A 24,353-nucleotide genomic window follows, 5' to 3' on the forward strand; every position below is an offset into this window, starting at 1 on the left:
TATGCATACATGGGGAAATAAACACACTAATGTGTCTTAGTTGGCTTTATTATAATATCATGGTTTTGCTCTCACTGAACAAAGAATGGCCAGCTAAAATATTTTTTTCTGTCTTCTATCTATGGACTCTTAGATTCCTGTTTAATAGAAGTAGAATGTGAGTCCCAAGCTGCTACAATTATGTAAAATTCTGATGATACTAAATATAAAATATAACACTTGCTTTCTATTTTTCTCAGATTGTATGAACACTAATTAGAATATTATTGTCATTGTCAGAGTTAGAAATGATTGCTTATATCTTCACACTATTTTTACTAAGAAAATAAGCCTAGATTAATAAACAGTGGTGATATCTAGACCTTGTCTGAGTATTGTCAGGGTACAGAAGAAACATCTCTCTAAATAGAATCACAATGACTAAGATGGTCTTAATATTCCTCTTAGCTTGATGAAATTTTAGACAGGTGTCTTCCTGATTATAGGCCCACAACCTCCCTTGTATTAGTACATTTACTTTACAAAACTTGCAACTGTAAATTCTTTCTCTGTTCTTTTGAGATATAAATCTGCTACAACCAGAAATATCTTTCTCAGGACCTAGGAGACATCCTTTTGAAATGTAATCATCAACAGATATAGTGCTCCTATATCCCAGTCTCTATGGGAGGGTAGGAGCCTAACTTCGATAAGCAGCAATTAATAAACACAGATGGCCTAATCACAATGACGACCGCCCCACACCCCAACCGCCCAATGTCCTCCAATACCTTCCACTAGCTCATCTCAGAGCTTAAAAATTCTCAGCTTTTCTGTTTCACTGGTGTTGGATTTTGCTTATATTGCGATGGACTTGAGATCTATTGCAATAGTCTTTAATAAAGTCTTCCTTACCTGTTACATCCCTTTGAGTGCATATTTTCTTTGACAGAAAGGAATATTTTACTCCATCTCAGGACATTCTGACAAAAGGAGATGGTATGCAGGGGATGCACTATGGTTTATTTGTTATTTGCAACTTAACAGAACAAAGTAGCATCAGTTGCTGGTCGGTGTCAGAGATGTAAGTAGTTAGTAGAGAAACACAGTCTATATCTTTCACACTTTTGAAATTTGGTAAAACTTCTAATGGAATGGAAGATCTGGGATTTTGAGAGGTTATGTTTTTTCCCCTAGATCTTGAAAAGACAAGATTTATAATTGTTTTTTAAAAAGCAGTGCACCCTTTTATATGAAGTAAGGGAGAAAAATACATTCATGAGACATGTCTGCATAATATAGATCCAGTTATCCAAAGGAAACACAGGCGAGATGGCAAGCAAAACCCAACTCTGGATTTTGGTAAATTGTTTACACAAAAGGCATAGTGCAATTTTTGCATTAAACATACCTTCCTTCTTTTCATCTTTTTTAGCTGCTGCTGAAATAAAATAAAATAGTGTTAAAACATATTAAGTGATCGTTCTTCAGAATACTCCTGGGAATATGAGACTGTAGTCCATGTATTCATAAATTGAGTTGTTATCTATGCACAAATTTATCCATCCAAATTCTGCAATAAGAGAATAACCAGAAAATATTATGTTATGTGAAGTTTTTTTAAAAAACTCAGATATAAGCATAAAACCAAAAAAAAAAAAAAGAATTAAAAATATATTTTTTACATAGATAAGTTAAATAAATAAGTACAGTATGTGTTTAGTATAAGTTCATTTTAGGTTAGAAATAGTTACATCTGAGAAAACCACAAACATCTCTAGGTCTATGCCAAAAATGGAGGTGATATTTCATAAATTATCTGTGCCTAGCTACTAAGAAATTATACACCAGTTTATTATATGCATTTATGACAGTAGTGTTTAAAATGTCCCATTTCAGCGAGGGGCAATGACAAGTCCACCCTCCTTTTAGCAAATGTATGCCATCTTTACACAGAGAGAAGGCACAGCACACTTTAATCACCTTTGAATTTTGACTTTCTCTGTGGTAGAATTCATCTAACCCTGGATCATGAGTCTAAATCTGGATACAAATTGTAACTTGTAACATTTCAGGGAGGCACTCAGTCAGTTTGGGATTGCTCCAGGCAAGATGACCCTTGGTTCTGTATAAAGTTCATTCAGGAGCCAAACCCACTCCAAATAGTCTTAGACCACAGAAATTGAATCAAAGATCGTGCACACCCCCATAAGGTAATCCTGCCTGAGTGAGTTAGAATTTGCCGGGCCGCTTAGACCCAACATCTAGGACTACTTTGGGTATTTAGTCTGTGCTACAATTACCAAAGCACTTCCCTGTGCATCTTCTCGCTGGGGCTTCACCTAGACCCACCTAAGTCTTTACTGGCTACAGAAAATTCACTGCCTAGATGGCCCTCCATCTGCTCAACATACACCTGCCCGAAAATGAACCCTCACCTCCCACCTTACGCCACTTCCTTTCCGTGGGACTTAGTTTTGACAATTATAATCATCTTATTCACCCAGGCCCAAAAGCTCAGCACCATTTTAAATTTTTCCTTTGTTTCATTCCTTATATTCTGTCAAATATTTCTTCCAAATGTCCATATTAGTTGCATTTTCCCCAAGTCATTGATAACTATCATAGTCGAGGTTGTCCCTTATCTTGATACTGACAATAGCCTTTCAGAATTATCACTATTTATTTAAGCCATCTACACTAGCAATGCTTTTTTTCTCTGCCAGTTTATTCTTTAGTCATGCTCCAAGCCCAAATGAAGTCATCTTCACCCATGAGGAATCCCCCAACCCCCAACTCTTATTAAAAATCACTTTGTCTTAACTATGACATTTATTATCTCTACAATTCAATTCAACACTACACGATATTCTATTTATGTTATTATTTAAATTTCTTAGATCTCCAACTTGTAATCTGTTGTATAGAGTCATTTATTTCATACTCTTCTCTGTCTCAAAACTCTGTTAAAATTTTTTAAAATGTACTTCCAAAGAAAGTGTGCTAAATCATAATAATAGGGTTAAATATGCACACACCTGCACACAGCTTATATAAAACTAGAGTCTAGGTATTTTCTTTGCCACAAAAGTAAAAATAAATAAACAAATGGACAGATATAGTCTAGTCTTTTATCACACTGCAAGTATCACTATCAATTTTTCATTTTATACTCCAAAATATCAGCCTTTGCTAGAGCAATACTGCCAATGGTGTTCAAGCTCTGTCACTAATGAAGTACATGCAAATATTAATTATTTCTACGCATTATTTAATTATGTGGCTGTGCTATTATAAAACCTAAGAAAGACCCATGGAAGATGTGCACAGCACAAGTGATATTTATCCCTGCTCGGTGTCCCTGCTTTGATGTGTCATTGGCATTTTAGTGAACAGCCCCAAACTCCTGCCTCGTGTACTATGTTTAATCAACACGTTCATATAATTTCCTTAGAAGAATGTTTCTAACAAGACTTTGAAACTCTAGGGTATTAATGACTCAACAATAAATCTTTGATTCCAAAAGAATAATTTCTGAGGCTGCCTTGTCTAGCCTAGCTGGAACGTAAAAATGAAGAGTCCCGGCCCCAAGCTCAAATTTGAAGCAAGTTTCCAGATATCTCTGCAATTTCCTCCCCCTTGAATTCCTCTGATATGACACAGAAGTAACATTAAAATCCTGTCTCGAGTCGTAGTTCCACAGCCACTAAAGCTCTCAGAAGCCTCAATCAAAGCAGAAGTGTCCTAGGGCAAGTGTGTTTTTATGAGAACATATATGCATTAACCACAATGATTCTTTGAACTGGTAGCCCTTTGCTGGAGGTAATGACTCTGAGCTGCATTTTCATGAATAAAACCCCCAAAGTGATCATATTTGTTCTGCCTTCTACATCCCATAATATTTGTTATACTCTCCTAAAGAAGAATCTGTTTTCTTGAACAACCTGCTGATTCAATGAAAATTAAAAATTGGTATCATAGCTCCTAATCACCTAGTATATGCAGTGCTTATAAATAGCATCACTGGGTCAAATGGAAGACAGCCAACCCATTTTACCAATATTTAATACGATGATTCTGCATACGGTTGAGTCCAGGGTAAATGCAGCCATGTTATATGTTATAGGCTGAGGAGTCTGCTACAAGGGTCTTCTGCCCAGAAACAAATGTAACACCATCTAAATGCATGTCTTTAATGCTAGATGTTGCATAATATAGCATAGGGAAGAAAGCAAAGGTTCTGTTAGGGGAGGAGTGCCAGGATGGGTTAAATAGGTGATGGGGATTAGGAGCACACTCGTTTGTCATCTTGGGTGTTGTACAGAAGTGTTGAATCACTATATTGTACTCCTGAAACTAATATAACACTAACACTGTATGTTAACTAACTGGAATTAAAATAAAAACTTAAAAAGCTAAAAAAATTTTCCTCTATTAAATATTTTACCTTTTATTCCCTAAATGTGATCTGTGAAGTTTTCATAGATGACAAAAGTCAGAGCACTTCTGTCCTTCCCTTATGCCTTCATCGAATTACTTTTCATGGTTTAAGAATAAGGGTCATATCAATCATATTCTATTCTGTTCACTTGGAGATACACAGGAGTTGGAATAGCTTTCTCAAAGAATGTGATTTCAGATGCTGCTCTCCCTGCTTGTGCTCTCTGTGAAATAAATAAATAAAATCTTTAAAAAATTAAAAGTAAAAAATAAAAAACTTTGTAGGAAAATTATTTTAAAGAAGTACTTTTCCAAAAATGACGATTTAAAGTATAAATATTTTGGGATGCCTGGGTAGTTCAGTCAGTTAAGCATCCAACTCTTGGTTTCAACTCATGTCGTGATCTCAGGGTCCTGGGATTGAGCCCTGAGTTGGGCTCCACGCTCAGTGGGGAGTCTGCGTGAGTTTCTCTCTCTCCCTTTCCCTCTGCCCCTCTTCTCTCTCTCTCTTTCCCTAAAATAAATTTTAAAAAATAAATGAAATAAATAATCAATATTTTTCTAAAGGTCTCTTAAAGAAACGACTTTGATGACTGAAAGATATTAGTAAGTGATGAAACTGATTTTCTCAGATGGCTTATACAAACTAGGGTGATTTCTTTGTAGTCATATCTGAAACCCAATTTCTGCAGTCTTAATATAGATGAAATAATATTAATTTAATAACATTCTGACAATTTTTCTAATATGATGCAAATTACAAGGTATAACTGAAAACACTGGAAAAATTGTATATTATTTATATCTCTATCAATCTTTCTACCTATCATCTATCAATCTATCTATGGCTTATTTTTAGAAATATAAGTAAAAGTTCAATGACTGAAACTTGAAGTCAACATACTAATTCTTGGGTCCTTCATGGTTCCTCCAACTAAAAAATAAATACTCAAAATGTGTATTTTCACGCAACCATATTTTCTGTAATAACCCAGCAGATGGCGCTATTCTGCAATAAACAAGCTTTTGCTTTTTGTCAATAAAGTGTTCCGTACTTAAAAAAAAAAAAAAAGAAAGAAAGAAAGAGAATGTTTAAACTGTTTTATTGCTTACCTTGTGCCGGAACTTTTATAGTCCCTTGTTTGGTTTCAGGAGCTTTCCCTGGATCTTATAAAGAAAATAAATAAATGACCATGAAGTACCATTTCAGAAAGATAGTTAACGCCCTAAAAAGGGGGAGATTAGAAAATCAAAAACAAACGTAAAACACATTGCCCTTAGCACTCAGAATTTTTGTTAAGGAAGGTGCACAGTTGGTAGGGGGATCACTAAGAAATTAGGTTTATTGAGACCAAAAAAAGAAAGTTTCTCAAAACTGCCTTACTGTGACGTGACCATGGAGCACTTTGCATTTGTTGGGCACCTGAATTTGAAAATCTCAGAATTCTTGGTAAATAATTTCTGCATTACCAAACTTTTGAAATGGATGGAACATTTAGACATAAATAAAGTGGCTCATAGAAGCTCATTGAATGACTAATATGAGGATAAAGCCCAGGACAACTAATACCCAGAGGCTGGCGTGGACTCAAGACGCCATTCCCCGCCCTGCGGCGCAGTGAGCTTGGTCCTGGGCAGCGTGTGTGTCGCGACAGAATAACAAAACTTCGTTTTGAATCTCTCTTCCTTCTTGTCATAGGGTCTTTGTGTGTTTTTTTGTTTTTGTTTTGTTTTGTTTTTAAAGATTTTACTTATTCATTTGACAGAGATAGAGACAGCCAGCGAGAGAGGGAACACAAGCAGGGGGAGTGGGAGAGGAAGAAGCAGGCTCACAGCAGAAGAGCCTGATGTGGGGCTCGATCCCATAACTCCGGGATCACGACCTGAACTGAAGGCAGATGCTTAACCACTGAGCCACCCAGGCGCCCCAGGGTCTTTGTTTTTATTTTTTCAGAATTTTCTCTTTAAAGAAACAGGATACAAAAACACAGATGGTAACTACTTAAATGTATTATTTAATTAATTAGCATGAAAATAAAGGGGAAATAAAGATTTCAAAAAGCAATGCTTATCTCCCATTTCACTAAATAATAGTTCCTGATTATCTTCAGTAAGCTTTCAATAATTAAATTAACATTTAATAATATGGGAAGGAAGATTTGGTCATTTGTTATGGATGTTGACCTTTATTCATTCGTTCATCACATATTGATTTGGGACCTATTACCTGTATACACTAAGCTATGTGTAAATGTCGTAGCTGATACACATAAATACTCAATCTTTTGTTTAATTATCAAATGTTGATTATAGCTTATTTAATATTACACTTTTAGAGTTATAAAATAAGATCGCATCAGAATAACTTGCAAAGAATCAAAGTTTCCATGTTTTTTAGTCAAACGAAAGTTTTGTTTCTAATTTATGTCTTACCTCTTGTTGGTGAGTTAATTATTCATTTATATCATAATAAGGATTATGAAAATGTCAATTTTGCATTCTGCTTTTTATAAAAATTATTTGATTCATATGTGATTTTAATTATTACCCTATTTATTATTTAGAGAAATTATTTTTTGCCAAAATTAAGTTGATTTCATTTTACCTATGATCTCTTTATTATTTTTTTCCTTTCTTCAGGAGGAAAAATCCATGCCAGCTTCATGCTAGTGCTATCTTTGTCACTCCCAGAATAAACGGTCTCAATAATTAGTCAAGATTTATACACAAATATTGAATTTTTAACTAATGTATTTCTCAGTATTGCTCTAGCCCTATACCTACATGACTAGCATCTAGTGGTCACTTAATAAATATTGGTAAATGAAAAATTAGATGAAAGGATATGTCCAAAAGATCACCAGAAGGACCCTAGACTGCTCTGGTGTTTCAATCTTTAAGATCTCAGAATATCAGAAAATTGTAAAGTAGTTTCTGATTTTTTAAAAAGAAGATTTGAAAATTGTAGTCAGTATAGTACCTTAGAATTTTAACAGCTGATTTTCCTATCTTCTCTTTCTTCTTTATGTTTTCTTAAATCATGGCTCCTAAAACAATCCCTCCATACCAAAGATTGTACCTCACCTCCCAGTACACCCAACTGTGAATTTGGGGGAATTTAATTAGGGCCCTATTACTTCTCCCGTTGGTCATTCAGTTACTCTGTCAGCTGCTTTCTCCCTCAGTGATCAGGGGTCAGATCATGCTCCTGACTATTCAGCATTCCCCATTTGAGTATTCTGACAGGTGACAGACTTAGCTCTCAAGCGTCACATCTTCACTAACCCTACCCAGTATCTGTTTGGCTCTGTGCACGTTGAGTGGGCATGTTTTAAGGGCTCATACTCTATGGACTCTTTTTTCCTGCTATGTCATAACTCTCCACCCCTCTACCTCCCTCAAATCCGCCCATCCACCAAGGCACAGTGATACACTCTGGATACTGTTCCCAAGTAAAAGGTGTTATTTTAAAGGGGGCATTCTACAGACAGTGTCCACCCACAAAGGAATAACTTTAATGGAGCTAATTCTCAATTCTGTCACAGTAAAATATGGTTTTTCCTTCATAGTTCCATCTAGTCTTTCTCTGATCTCAAACTTTTAAGTAAAAATTAACAGTTTAAAACCAAATGCTTTCCAACAAATTTGCCAACTTGCATTCACCCAACATCAGTCTCAAATCTATTGAGGACACACGAAGAGGTGAGATTTGATATCTGCTTGTGTACAGCATTTCAGTTTTCAAAACTTTAAGGAAGGAGTTAACTCTGAGACCATAAATGAACAGCATTAAAGCCACACCAAAAATTGCAGAAGAGTGAAAATACATTCAAATCCACACAAATTTTTATTATAAATAATTGTTCTGTCTTTTATTACTGCCAACTACAAAAGAAACTAACTTTTTTATTAGGGAAATTTTCAAATATATATAAAACTAAAGAAGAAAGTATAATGATCTCCATGTACTTAACACCCATTTAATAATCAAGTGAGAGCCAGTCTTATTTTTCTGTGTATCACTCACTACCTCCTCTACTTGCATCCCAAATGAAAATTTTATTATGGCAAATGCAAATGATTTCACTGTTCCCAAGACTGATTTGATAATTTTCATAGTTACATTTTTGAAATAAAATACAACAATTTAAATAAAAGTGCAGGAAGATAAGAAAGTTCAACTAAAGATTATAATAATTCTGAAATTAATAAATAATAATATGGACCACGAAATCAGAGACAGGATGGACCTAGATTAATATGTCAGCATAATTTTCTCGGGAATACTTTAGTAGAAAATTATCTGAGAAGTTAGTATTCTCAGGCTCCTGAAACATGTGTTTATATAAATTTTCAAGAATCAGATAAGCCAAATGGAACAGTCTGATTTACAAAATGGAAAAAATATTATGAGTCTGCAAATGTTTTGTTAAGGAATCAATTTTCACATACAGGTTTAAATATTCATTTAATATCATAAAGTTTTTCCTGTGGGGCTCTGTTTATATTGACTTCTTTTAACATGAAGGGTAAATCCATTGAGTTTTCAAATTTAAGTTTCACATAACTTTATTTTTTTAAGATTTTATGTTTAAGTAATCACTATACCCAATGCGTACATCTCGAGATCAAGAGTCACATGCTCTACCAGCTGAGCCAGCCAGGCGCCCCTTCACATAACTGTAACAACAAATGGACTGCCACACCGAGTTCAGTGGTGATCTTTGACTAACGGACAGTAGATGAAGAATAATTTTGTAGTGATCATACTTACATTTTAAGTATTTCTAAGCAATCCTCCAGTTTCCCTCAAAATAAATGATTACATTTATAATGTTTTTATTCTTTTTTTAAAAAGATTTTATTTATTTATTTGAGAGTGACCGAGAGAGAGAGAGAGAGAGAGAGAGAGAGAGAGAGAGAGAGAAAATGAGTTGGGGGGAGGAGTAGAGGGAGAGGGAGAAGCAGGCTCCCCACTGAGCAAGGATCCCGATGATGGGGGGGCTCTGTCCCAGGACCCTGGGACCATGACCTGAGCGGAAGGCAGATGCTTAACTGACTGAGCCACCCAGGCACCCCTAATATTTTTATTCTTTAAAGTAAGTTGAAGGGCGCCTGGGTGACTCAGCAGGTTGAGTGCTCCACTCTTGTTCTCAGCTCCAGTCGCGATCTCACGGTTGTGGGATCCAGCTCCGCGGTGCTCAGCGAGTCTGCTTGTCCCTCTCCCTCTGCTTCTCCCTGTACCCCTCCCCTCACCGCTTGAGCATGTGTGTGCTGTCTCTGTCTCTCTCTCTCTCAAAAATAAATTTAAAAACTCTTAAAAAAAATAAAGTTGGAAGCAATCATTTTCTCTTTCAAATGTAACAATCAATATCCCTAAATAACATTTAAATCCCTTCACAAAACAGCAAAATACGAAAGAAAGAGCAGAAGGAAAGAGAGGTGAGTGATCTGACAAAGGCAGGAGAATGAGCGGCAGCAGGTGGTCAAGTAGTTAATGGTTTCTGATGACTTGATCTTCCTCCTGGTCTTTTCTCCATAACAAGCCCAACGGACTCAGCAGTACAGATTTCTATTCAGTGTGCGATTATATTTTAATTATTTACTTACAAAACTATAGTTTCCTACTAATCTATAAATTCCCTGTGATCACTGATGAGTTATTTATTCAACTTCATAACTCTAGCACCTAGCAAAATACTGGGAAAACTGTCTTTCATAAACATGTAAGCAATTGATTGCATTAAAAAACCTAATTACAAAAGGGTAAAAAAATCTAATTGACCAGTTTCAAATGAGTCATTAAATTTAGGACTCTTTCATTTTTAAGATGATAAAAACTAATTCAAACTCTTTTTCTCTTTGATCATTTATCATATGATACGCAGAAAGTGTTTTAATTTTAAATTTCAGAACTTTATTTTCACTACAGTATAGTGTGACCCTGGTTGCAATTTGGAATTTTTTAGAATTTCACTATTTCAAACAAATTTACAACTTGCATGGATTTGGTAATCTAGGAATTCTGTTTAAAAGCATGACACGAACCAATGTTTCTTTAGGACTCAAATTACAAATCAATTTCATTCATTAATTTTCCAAAAAAAGAAACAGAAACAAGTCTCCAAAGCCATCTCTTGCTAGTTCTAGTAGTGGGAAGCATTTAGATTGTTCTTAGGTGAGAAAACTAAACATAGAAAAGTTGAATAACTTTTCCACAAACCAGGAAAGAAAGAAAGATTTACTGGTTCAGCAGCTAAACTTTGAACCAGCAATATGAAACCTTGATCCATCAAAATATATACATCCTTTTTTGGAATAAGATACTAGACTCTAAAGTCAAATCATCCGGCAATCTAATGAACTGCTAAATTAAGCCTTAAATCATTGTTTTTTATTCTTATAAAATCTAATTCACTATTTTTAGATGTAGATACTCTCGAAACAGAGAAAGGTTAACATTTAAGCTAAAAGTTATTATATGCTTAAAAGGTCTTAAGCTAAGCCTCTTGTACTTCATGGCTCCAGGAAAGCATATTTCAGAGGTGTTGCTTCATCTGAGTATGACAATTACCCTATTGAGATGAAATTAATCATGAAGCAGCCTTCGGCCATCCTGTCTGACCAAGGGGACTGAAGCCTGAAAGGAGGGCCTATTTGCTGCCAGATATGCAAATTGCAAAAGGTGCACAATGCAGAAACATGAATAATTTATCAAAATAATCTGTTATTGCTAGAGGTTAAAAATCTAAATAAACTGGCGGCATCATTTACAATAGGTAGCATAATTTAGCTTCTTTTATTCCCCCAGGAAATCTTTATTCCATCAAGCAATGTATTCTGTTTTAGGATCAAAGTAGTTTTTAACTTAATATCTTAGCATTATAGAGTGTAATTCAGAAGTAAAAATGATTATTTCATGTCTGCTAAAATAATCCCTTGATTTTTTAATCTTTAAGAAAACATACTATCATTTCAATCGAAACCATTCTAAGCATTTCTTAATTTGGAAAAAAAAAAGAACTTTGATGTTTTCATTAAATGTAAGTCAACATCTATTTATAGTTTCTACACATGGAATCAGCTTTTCCTTATATTATTTGGAGAGAATTAAGCATAGGGAAAAAAACCTTGAATTTCAGTCAGAATATTCATTGTTAGAAAAATGTACATTCCCCACTCATGGCACTGCCTGGTTGTCTGGATAGAATATGGTAAGAAGGGAGTTTAGAATTTAGAGTTGAAGACCAAGGTATCAATTTATTTAAATGACTAAAGGAAAGAAACTTTTTAAAAAAATTAATATACGTTATAAATGAGACACAGATCACTTGACCTTCTATCCAAAAATAAATGTGTCTAAATATGTGTGTGTGTATGTATGTGTATATACACAGGCATGTTAAGGAGAGGGCTGACTCCATTAGGTTAGGAAAAGCTTCCTGCCCTACAGCTAGTAAAACAACAAAATACAATGTCATCGTGGGAAGATAGGAGGTTGCAATCTTGGAGATGCCCGATGGAGAGACACCTGTCTTAGAGGAGTCCCACATGGATCTGCCTAAAGCAGAGGTAACCCTTTCTACCTTCCACAGCAACTTTCTAAAATCCATGACTATGAACACCAGTAAGAGTATTTGAAAATGTTACCTATATTATGTTTTGATACCAAATTTTTTTTATTATGTGTTTTCTTTTTATTATTGAGGCTTACTTGGGAGTTCTCCTTTACCATAGTTATGGTAAATTACAATAATTATTCCTTTGTTAATATTTTAAAAACAAGCATTCTGACCACCAACCTGGACCAATTCTCTTAGGAGAAACATACACTTCCTAGTACATTTAAGACTCAAGTAGCTAGGGTGCCTCGGTGGCTCAGTTGGTTAAGCATCTGCCTTTGGCTCAGGTCATGATCCCAGGGTCCTGGGATCCAGCCCTATATTAGGTTCCCTGCTCAGTGGGGAGCCTGCTTCTCCCTCTCCCCATGCTTGTGCTCTCTCTCTCTGTCAAATAAATACATAAAATCTTAAAAAAAAAAGGCTCAAGTAGCTATTTGATGCTTTCGTTGAAATAAATGTTACAGTTTAGAAAATTATTGCTTTCCCATTATAAATTATTTATTTCTTTAGCAAGGATTGCTTTTGATTCTTTATGCAAAATAAAACAAAAAAATTTTTAAAGAAAGTCAGGAGTTTACTTGAGAATAAAGAGTTTATTGAGAATATAAGCTAGTTTATTATACACACACAGACATACACACACGCACAATGAAAACAGAATTTGATTGTTCAGCCACAGTTTCCAGTTAAAATTTCAGTCTTAAAAATTAAGTGAGGTACTGTTGGTAGATCCTATAACTCACAGCTTACGCATAGAACGGGGAGTGGTTTCCTTATTAAATGACATCATAGAACAGAACGATCTTATTTCAGCCTTTCAAAAATACCAGTCGCTATTGTTCTAACATTAGTAAACAGTGTCTGTGAATATTATCATACTGTTTTTCACTTTTCTAGAAAATAAGAAATGCACACCCTTTTTATCTAATTACCCAATTTGGAAATGTTATATAAACAAACAGAATTGTAAGTGTGAATGTAACCCTACAAAAAAATAAAATAGTAAGGATAGTGAAGGAAAAAACTGAGAGCAAAGACTGTTTTATTCCTATTTGTATCGTCAGTCTCTAACAGAGTTCTTGGCACTGAGAACGCATTCAGTAAATGTTTTTGCATGAATAAATGAATAATGATTAGGAGACAAGGTGTTTGAAAAATCATTGTTATATACCTGAAAATTGTAAACCAAATGGGTAGCAATTATCTTCATAAAATTGCTCAGACTCATTGAGTCTTTTTTTTTCTCTCTATAGTACTGCAGATGTCAAAAATCTGAAGATGTTATAATCAGCTTCAAAGAAAATCTAAGTTTCTTGTAAAAATAGCAAGGTTTATAAAATGCAGATTTATTACACTGATAAGTTAGAATGATTTCCAAAAAGAAGGAATCCTTAACAGAGGGTCCTAAATAAAGCAATCTGAGGAAGAATTCAGAGGTGTATTTTTAAGCGAACACTTTCTGCTAAATTTTGTTCTCAGGTTGAACAGAGTGTAGGGAATGAACAACACCCAATTTGGTATTAAACAAGAAAATATTTCTCCAAATAATTACTGAGGCCCATCACTCAGCCTTTCTTCAGTATTTATTGCATGTGCGCTTCTTGTGAACAAAGCACCACGACACCTAAATATAAGAACTAGTTCCACTCCTTAGGGGCACGTCGTGAAAAATGCTAAATAAAGGGTATAGTAATGTGAGTTTCAGTACTGACAATCTTTAAGGAGGTAAGATATAGATAAGCCTTGAAGGAGAAATAGAGTATAGAGCAACAGAAGGGGTGAGGGAAAGAAAGGTGTAAAGTGGGATAATGGATCAATCTGGCTAGGGCAGAAGAATCTGGTTGGTGTTAGTGAGAAGTGAAAATAAAAATTTAAAAATTGTTTAAATGTAAATTATGGTCAAAATAATTCACTTTGAAATCTCAGCAAATGCCATGTGCTCGCTCTTTCTTCCTTTCTTCTTGTTTTTTTGAAGATTTTATTTACTTATTTATTTGAGAGAGAGAAAGAGAGGGAGGGCACAAGCAGGGGCAGAGGGAGAAGCAGATACCCCGCTGAGCAGGGAGCCCAGCACAGCTTGATCCCAGGACCCTGGGATCGTGACTTGGGCCAAAAGCAGATGCTCAACCATCTGAGCCACCCGGGAGCCCCTCAAGTTGCTTTTCCACTGAGAAGAATTTTAGTAATAAGGTATAAGAACAAGCCAAATAATGTTGGTTTCAACAAGGTCAAAGAAAGAGGATATTTTAAAAAGGAGGAAATAAACCTCAGAATTAAGAAAAGAGAGAAACAATTTCTTTTGTTATCGAGGTAGCCCCTGGCAACATTTGTGAACATGAATTGGGACGCAGACAAAAGAAAGCCTACTTTTTTTGATGTCAGTCTCAGCCTATCAATAACCAGTGTTGTGACTAGACTGGCCCTTGTGGTTCTTATTATGATGGCAAGACACCCTTAACAACAGCCATCAGGGAACTCGGGGAAAAAAACCCCAAAAACCATTTGTTATTTGGAAGTTCTGGAAATTACATGGCCTATCCGGGGCCACACAGTGATGTTGCAGGGGAAAGAGAGAGAACGAGAGAGGGAGAGAGTGAGCAGGCAGGTCTGAGGTTCTTGCTTTTATTGGTGTCACCCTGGACGGACCTTGAGGAAATTATGCTCAGTTAAATAAGTAGACAGAAAAAGACAAATACTGCATCATTTCATGTATATGTGGAATAAAAAAAAAAAAAACCAAAATGAAAAAACAAAACAAAATTCATTGATACTGAGAGTGGAATACTGGTTGCTAGATGGGAGGGATATTAGGGGTTGCGAGCAACAGGTGAAGGGGGTCAAGGGGTACAGGCTTCAAACTACAAGATAAGTCATGGGGATGTAATGTACAGCATGGTGACTATCGTCAACAATATCGCATTACATACTTGAGTTGTGAAGAGAGTGAATCCTACGAGTTCTCATCACAAGAAAAAAAACCTTTCTTTGTAATTTTGTATGGTGATGGCTGGTCACTAGACTTACTGTCATGTTCACTTTACACTGTATACAAATATCAAATCACCATGTTGTACTCCTGAAACTAATATAATGTTATACGGCAATTATATCTCAATAAAAAATCCATTAACCATAGGGTTTTGCAAGCACTCTTTTTTAAAAAATAGTACACAAGGGTTCCCTTTTCTCTACATCCCAGTCAAGACTTGTTAATCCTGTCTTTTTGATAATAGCTAGTCTAACAAGTGGGAGGTGAAATCTCGTTGCTTTGATTTGCATTTCCCTGATGGTTGGTGATGTTGAACATCTTTTCATTTGTCTGTTTTTAAGTCCGCACTCCTTCCAAAACTCTAACTTTTTACTCCCTCATTTTATGCTTTTGTTTCCACATTTTACATATTTTTAATTTGTGTTTCTTTTAACTAAATATTGTATAGTTAGTTGTACTATTTTTGTCTTTTAACCTTCATGCTATCTTTGCAAGTGATTAATCTACTACCTTTACTATATATTTACCTTTACCCTTAAGATTTATACTATCATGTGATTTCTTTCCTTTGACTATATTGTGCCATTCCTCTAGTCTGCAAAGTTTCTGTTGAAAAATTTGCCAATAGAGTCTCATGGGAATTCCCTTATTCATAACAAGTTGTTTTTTGTCTTGCTGCTTTTAAGATTCTCTCTTTAACTTTTGTCATTTTAATTGTAATGATTCTTGGTGTGAATCTCTTTGGGTTCGTCTTACTTGGAGCTCTCTAGGTTTCTTGGATCTGGACGTTTGTTTCCTTCCCAAAGCGAATCTTCATATATAGTGAAAACACTTTTCAAAGTGCTGTTTTTGTACTAAACGTGTCTGCACTGAAACTCTTGAAGAGTATTATCTCAGTTCTCAACAGTCTTTTGGTCTCCTGGATGCAAGTCCTATCGATTTTCTCTCTGATGAGGATACCAAGGGTTGAGGTGCCTTATGTGAGCACAAACCCCTCACTTTTCAGGGAGAAACTCCACATTTGTGAGATTCCCTCCGATTGTGGTGGGTTTTTGGTGAGACCACATCTCTGCCTCTTCTATCCTTTTCAATGTGGTCCTTTTATAGTCTGTTGTGAAGGAGCTGTTAGGCTAGTTTTCAAGTATTTTTCAGAGAGACTTGTTCCATATATAACTGTAGATTCAATGTGTGTGTGGTGGAAGTAGGTTCAGAATCTTCCTATGCCACATGTGGATCACCCCATTAATATATTTTAAGGATGAGGAAACTGAGGAAGAGAGCCATTGAATTATTTGCCAATGTCACACAACTACCAATTGGTTGGGATGGGATTTCAACCTAGACCATGTGTCTCTAGGGCTGATATTCTGAACCCTGATGTGATATGATGTTGCCACTTCCTGTCTGATTTTTGGTGGTGAGATCTTTGTGAAAATTTTATTATAAGTGTTTCTTATATTGTCATAATTTTCAAGTTCTAAAAGAATTTTGAACGAAACAATTACAAAAGGAAACAGTCTTACTTTTACCTTCCTTAAGATTCATTTCACCAAAAATTTAATATTTTACCATGCTTCTCCCCATGTTCTATTAGCCTTTAAAACAGCACACATTTTAATTTGATAGTTTTATTGTTTTAATTTATCATTCGGAGAGACAGAGAGAGAATGTACTGTGTATATCCATATAGAGGGAGTGACATGAAGGAAGAACAACGATACTTATAGAAATTCTATCCTCGTGGCATGTGTAGATTAGGGAGAGAGATAGAAACATTGTGAACAAAAGCCACCACAGAAGGGATAGATGCCTTAAGAAAAGTCCTGGTGAAGTGCTATGCAGGCTCAAAGGAGGAAGATAACACTTGCACTTTGGGAACAGGAAGTTTCCAGGAAATGATAGAATTTGAGGTTGGATGGGAAAGAGTGGTTGGATGTGAAGATAAAGAGAAAAGTAGATGAACACTAATAAGGGCCAGCTCTGTTCTGTGTCAGGAGTTACCAAAGCATACTGTATTCATATGGCTGTAAGCAGAAAGAAACTTTGTTCTTTCAATAACTACTGCAAATTCATTCTCTAGATTTACTTTTCCCCATCTCTTGGATAAAAATTAGGAAAAGACCCTATAGCTTTCCTGGTCATGTTAGATAACAAAACAGCAGTCTCTTTTCCTAAACATTTAAAACATCCAAATTTGGTGTAATATCAAAGCTCCCAACTTTTATCCCAATTAAAAATTGTACCACAGCTCAGCTTGAGCTTGCCTTGGGCTTGGAAGGCTGAAAGTGGGAAGGATGATGTGGGATTCCTGTCCCTTTTCCTCACTCTGTCCTCCACCCTCCCCATCTCCCCTCCAGGGTAGGAGCAAAGAGGAGGAAACAGGGATAAAGGACACAATCTTACTTGATCGGCTCAAGTGTAACTTGAGTATGGTGCCACTTGTCCATGTCAGATGCCCCAAACTGATGGATTCCACCTCTCCTATGGCACTATTTTGGATTCCTTGAAATCCTTCCACTGAAGCAATCTGACTCTTGTTTCATTGTGGTGGGAGGCCTCTTCTAGCTAGGTGCTATAGAACCCCTCAGCTTCCTCAACCTGCTCCCATTACTACCATCTTTACTTTGCTGCTATGGATCACTCAAAGACAATTTCTCACTTTAGACTTTTCCAGGTGTGAGACAGGTACTAATGCATGAATCTGCCTCCCCCCAGTCCCCATTTTAGGGGACACATACCAAGTTTTCTGAAGCTCTCTAACTTGATTTAAGATAAAGGAGAAATATCATCATTCTCTTTCTCTCTCTCTGAGTATGCAGAAAATGCAGCTCAGCAACAACCCCAAACCAAAGTTTTCATCTTCCCAGTGAAGATTCATTCATAATATTGAACTTTTTAAAAATGTTTGTATAGCAGAATATATGATTTTTCAGAACCTTGAATATAATGCCCAGGAGTTTCTTAAGTCCATGTAGAATATGGTTATGTGTCGTAAGTGCCCTTTCATACTATTAAATATAATATTTGCTTTGATTGAGTAAACCATTTTTTTAAAGATTTTATTTATTTATTCATGAGAGACAGAGAGGCAGAGGGAGAAGCAGGCTCCCCAAGGAGCAGGACTCCATGCCAGGACCCTGGGATCATGACCTGGGCCGAAGGCAGATGTTTAACCATCTGAGTCACCCAGGAGTCCTGAGTAAACCATTTGTCTGCTGTGACTACCTAATGTCTATATTTGGTTTCTCATGTAAATAAGTATTTAAGACTAATTCTCTGATATCTCATTCATTAAAATATACAAATATAAATTATGTACTATTTATATAGAAGTTTGATTTTCTTAATGGAACATGTAATGTAAATTCATCAAGGAAAAGAATAATGTCTAAATACAGACTAAAATAATGATTGCCATCTTAATTGTTGGCCAAAATCTAGAAATTGTTACATCTATAAATCACTTCTAGTCCACTTAAAATGATAAAAGCATGAAAATCTATTTATTGTACATCTTATAATAAGTCAGTTTTGATATTAACACATCTTATTTAATTAAAAATATGTTATTTTTGTGATTTATGTTGATTATTTAGTTATATATAAAAAGTAATATACCATTAACTTAAAATTTATTTTTGTAGTGAAAGACAACTATACACTTCTAAGTATGATGTATGTTGTATTTCAAATATATCAATAAATTTGAAAATGTACTATTATCTATAAATTTAGAAAGTTTAGAAATTCCTCATTTGGATTTTAAAAATAGATCTTTCATTGTCAGTTTTCTATATTTAAATTATATATTAGACAACTTAATTTTTTTAAGATTTCCCAAACTCATTAAATATTAACCTTACAAATCCAAATTTCCTTTTTTTAAAGAAGAGCTCTTCTCAATTTTCTATGAGATAAACTAGAAAAGGAAATTGAAAAGTACTATATTTTATGTAGTAAAATAACTACTAAGTAACTAAGTAACTAAAACTTGGTTTGTTTCTCCCAAGAGTCACCAAAAAAAAACTTACCCTAGGATTAACAATGATATACTACTGTTCATTTTTTAGTGTGTTGAAGGAGAACAACAGAAATGTGTTCACCCAGGGCAGTAGAACACGTAGTATTAATAATAGTAGTAGTAATATATGTAGTAGTATTAATAGATTTTGACCCCAGGCTCCAATTTCTTTGATCCAGAATTGAGACATATTTACTGTTTTCAATCATTAGTATCAAATACCTTTCTATGAACCATTTTGTATTTTTTCCAATTGCTGTCAGTTATATTACATATTCCTATGTAGAATATTTAAATTTTAGTTTTGCACATCAAAGATGATTATAGAGTATCACATTAACTAAGTAATTCTAATACTAAAATTTTTAGTATAAAATTTTAATGTCAGTGAAACAAATGCATGTTATTTGGTGGATTGTGTCTTTTTCATATTATATTTTGCATGTAAAGGAATACACAGATTTTTAACTTTAGGAGTATTTGCAGATATAGGGGTTAACTACCATCCCCAAACAATACATAATTTAATTTTTAGGAAAGAATGCCAATGACTGCTTGAATGAGATTGAGCATACCACACTTTAAATTCTACAAATATCAAATGTATGTATTAGTACCTTCAGATCTGTTTCATATCTAAACTGCTTGCTTCTCTAAGATCTTAATTTTAAAATCGTCCCAATTGTAGGTCGCAATTTGTGTGCATAACATGCTATGTTCTTCATGCATTTCTTTATTATTTGTCATTTATTGAATTCAAAGTTACCATTGTTCTTATCAATACACAAGAGAAACTCATGCTCTGTTTTCAGATATTTCCTCACTGTTAGATCTCAAGAGAGACTCTTAAAGATTGTGTTTCTGTGTTTGAGCCTGGCAAGTTTCTTTTAGCTGGGAAAGTGGTTTATAACACTGAATGTAAATCACGTGAATGATTTTATTACACCAAATTAATTCGTTTGACTATTCTGACAATATTTTAACATACAACAAAATCTAGATTAAAAAAATTCTTTAAACGATACAATTCCAAAATTACTAAAATGCATTCTAGAATTTAAATAATTTTTTTAAAATTCTAGAAATAATTCAAGATCAAATTCATATAAAAACAATCAAATTCAATAAAAGCAAATGAATTATAAATCCTTAGTTAACTAAAAAAAGAGTAGAGCTAGATATTCTTCTTCTATTTTTGACTAAGATACATGTTGCCATTATTTGAATATTTTAATAGAGGTTGATATTTTAAATAGTTAAAGTTCTTTGGGTAAATATGTTTCTCTTATATCAATATCATTGCTTTTATTTATAATTAATATAATTTTATTAGTACTATTTCTATGGCAAATGAGATAAGTAGTTAAAGGAAAGCCTTGGAACACTTCTATTTTGGACTTCTTATGTGAAATAATGCAATTTCTTCTTGTTTAAGTCAAACAATATGAGATTTTCTATAAATTTGTTCTACAGAAATAAGCTGTTAATATTGTTGTTTTTTTTTTTTTTAATTTTTTTAAAGCCAGAATCATTTGTGTTAAAAGATTTGCCTATGTTTATATATGGCTAACAAAATGATTTATTGGAAACTTTTTAGAAATTATATTTTCTCTTCATTGTATATGCACCTAAAATAAAATACATAATAATACATAATATAAAGTTTCAAACTTTACATTAAAATTTTTAGTTCAAAACTGTAAGAAAAAAAGACATTATTTTTGAAAAGAGGTGATAAAACTTGGAAAGATGCTGGACCAGGAATCAGAACACCTGTGATTTAGTCCGGGCCTGGCTGCTTATCTGATAAGGTTATAACACAGATCAAGTGAAATAATTTATGTATCCATTTCAAAAAGGCATTCCATTTAAAGATAAATACTTCAAATAAACACATTGCCACCCATCTTTTGCCCCTCAAGTTTCCTTTATTTTAGAGTTCCATATTGATTTCAATAACTGACCATTTGGGCCACTTGTTTATTCTCTTCCTGTGCTTTAAAGTCCTACTCCTATGTTTTAAATTCACCGATAAAGAGTGAGCCCACAGGCGCAGGCCAAGATGGTGGTATGCAAAGATCCTGAACTTACCCCCTCCCACAGACACAACAAATCTACAGTAAAAATCTACATATGGAACAATTTCCTTTGAAAAAGACCAGAAAACTAGCTGGACATCTCCTCCACAACAAAGGATAAAAGGGTCACCTGAGACAGGTAGGAGATGCAGAGATGCAGTCTCACCAAAAACCCTACCCCTGAGCAGGGTCCCATAATCGGGCGGGATCTCTCAAATCCAGAGCTTCTCCCTTAAGAGTTTACCCCCACTAAACCAGCCTTACAAACAATGTGCAAGGGACTTATTTAAGCTCGAGAAAAGGACACTAATTAGTGACAAGAAAACATAAGAAAGTATAAATCTCACTGGTAAAGGTAAATGTATAGGAAAGGTAGTGGATTAATCACTTACACAGCTGACATGAAGATTAAAAAGACAGAAGTAGTAAAAATAACTATAACTATAGTAATTAGTTAAGAGATATACAAAATAAAAAGATATAAAATGTGACAACAAAAACAAAACATGGTGGGGGTATTAAAATGTTAAATTTTAGAATGTGTTCAATTATAAACTGCTATATTGCCTGAAAATAAATTGTTGTGTGTGTGTGTGTATATATATATTCTCTCTGAGCCTCAAGTGAAAACCCATGTATACACACAAAAGATAATGAGAAAGGAATCTGAACATAACGAACGTTAAGAAAGTCATCAAGCCACAAGAGAAGAAAGGAACAGAGAGAAATTACAAAACCAGAAAACAATTAACAAAATGGGAATAAGTGCAAGCCTATCAATAACTACTTGGAGTAAACAGACTGAATTTTCCAATCAAAAGGCATAAAATAACTGAATGTATAAAAAACAAAAAAGACTCATTTATATGCTGCCTACAAGAGAATTACTTCATACCTAGAGACATACACAGACTAAAAGTGAAGGGATGGAAAAAATATTCTATGCAATTGGAAACCAAAAGAAAGCTAGAGTAGCTATACTTATATGAGACAAAATAGACTCTAAAACAAAGACTGTAATAAAAGATAAAGAAGGACATTATATGATGATAAAGGGGTCAATCCAGGAAGAAGATATAACATTTGTAAATATTTATGCAACCAACATAGGTGCACTTAAACATATGAAGCAAGTATTATTAAAAACCTAAAAGGAGAAACTGACAGCAATACAATAATAGTAGGAGAATTTAATGCCCCCACTTACATCCAGATAGAAAATTAATAAGGAAATATCAGTCATAAATGACACATTAGACCACATGGATTTATTAGCTGTATAGAGAACATCCCATCCCAAAATAGCAGAGTACACATTCTTCCCAAGTGCACATGGAATATTCTCCAACATAGATCACATGACAGACCACAAAACGAGTCTCAATAAATTCAAAAAGATTGAAATCCTACCAAGCATCTTCTCCAGCCACAACAGTGTAAACCTAGAAATCAATTACAAGCAGAAAACTGGAAAAATCACAAATACGTGAAGATTAAACAGTGTGCCACAGAACAACCAATGGGTCAACAAAAAAAAATCAGTGAAATTAAATATACCTTGAGACAAGTATATATAGAAATACAAAATACCAAAATATATGGGATGTAGCAAAAGCAGTTATAAAAGGCAAGTTTATAGCAATATGGGTCTACCTCAAAAACCAAACAAACAAAAACATCTCAAATAAATAATTTCTCACCTAAAGGAATTAGAAAAAAGAACCCACAAAACCTAAAGTTACTAACAAATAACAAAAATCAGAGCAGAAATAAATGAAATAGTGACTAAAAAGATGATGGAAAAGATTAATGAAACTAAGAGCAGGGCCTAAAAAAGATAAACAAAATTGACAAACCTTTAGCTAGTCTCAGCAAGAAAAGAAGAGAGGGCTCAAATGAATAGAATCAGAAATAGAAGTGGGCAAATTACAACTGATACTACAGTAATACAAAGGATCATAAGAAAGTACCATGAACAATTATATACCATCAAGTTGGACAACCTAGAATAAATGAGTAGATTCCTGGGAACAGACAATCATCAAAGACTGAATCATGAAGGAATAGAAAATCAGAATAGACAGACAACTCCTAAGGAGACTGAATCAATGATCAAAATACTCCCAGCAAACAAGAGCCCAGGATCAGACAGCTGCGCTGATGAAATCTACCAAACACTCAAAGACTATTTAAAAATAATTTTTCTCAAACTCTTCCAAAAAAACTGAAGAAGAGAGAATGCTTCCAAAGTCCTTCTATGAGGAGCATTGCCCTGATACCAAAATCAGACACCACCACCACAGGGAGAAAAAAATTACAATATTTCTGGTGAATATAGATGCAAAAATCATCAACAAACTATTCGCGAACTTAATTCAACAATAAATTGAAAGAATCAAAAATCATGATCAAGTGGGATTTATTTCAGAGATTCAAGGATTGTTCAAAATTTGCAAATCAGTTGACATGATACACCACATTAAAAAGAAGGATAGAAACCATATGTTCATCTCTGGGAGACTGTGTGGCTCAGTCGGCTGAGCTCCGGAATCTTGGTTTTGGCTCGGGTCTTGATCTCAGGGTCGTGAGATCAAGCCCCACTTCAGGCTCTACACTCGGTGGGGAGTCTGCTTGAGAGTCTCCCTCTCCCTCAGCCCCTCCCCCTGTGCTCTCTTTTTCTCAAATAAATACATAAATCTTTTAAAAAATCATATGATCATCTCAATTGATTCAGAAAAAGCATTTGATAAAGTTCAACATCCATTTATGATTAAAAGAAATCTCAACAAAGTGAGTATAGAGATAACATATTTCAACATAATAAATGCCATATATGTCAAGTTCACAACTAATACAATACTCAGTGGTGAAAAGCTGAAAGCTATTCCTCTAAGATCGGGAACAAGACAAGGAAGCCCACTCTTGCTTCTTTTAGTCGGTTCAGTATTAGAAGTCCTAATCAGAACGCTTAGGCAACAAAAAGAAATAAGAGGCATTGAAATTGAAAAAAGAAGAAATAAATCCATCCTCACTTGTGGACAACATGATTTTGTATATAGAAAACCCTAAAGACTCCACCCTAAAACTGTTAGAACTAATAAATTCAGTGGGACAACATCAAACTAAAAACTTTCTGCATGGCAATGTAAATGTTCAACAAAATGAAAAAGCAACCTCTTCAATAGCAGAAAATTTTGCAAATCATTTATCCAATAAGGGGTTAA

General features: G+C 34.5%; 1 protein-coding gene across 12 annotated transcripts in view; it reads right to left on the reverse strand.

Annotated features, from left to right (window-relative positions):
- Positions 1-24,353, reverse strand: part of TRDN (triadin) — a 355,819-nt gene that overhangs the window by 141,003 nt on the left and 190,463 nt on the right. For 8 of the 12 annotated variants that reach the window (XM_087865452.1, XM_087865446.1, XM_087865444.1 and 5 more), the window contains 2 exons: positions 5,533-5,586; positions 1,391-1,420 (listed from right to left, as the gene is read on the reverse strand). In XM_087865452.1, coding sequence (XP_087721578.1) covers positions 1,391-1,420; positions 5,533-5,586 — 84 coding nt within the window. The remainder of the gene's footprint in view (positions 1-1,390; positions 1,421-5,532; positions 5,587-24,353) is intronic. The other 4 variants (XM_087865451.1, XM_087865450.1, XM_087865443.1 and 1 more) reach the window with 2 other exon arrangements.

The sequence above is a fragment of the Ursus americanus genome, chromosome 11 (genome assembly GCF_024610735.1).
Source record: "Ursus americanus isolate L20-20 chromosome 11, mUrsAme1.1.p, whole genome shotgun sequence".
Taxonomy (NCBI): Eukaryota; Metazoa; Chordata; class Mammalia; order Carnivora; family Ursidae; genus Ursus; species Ursus americanus.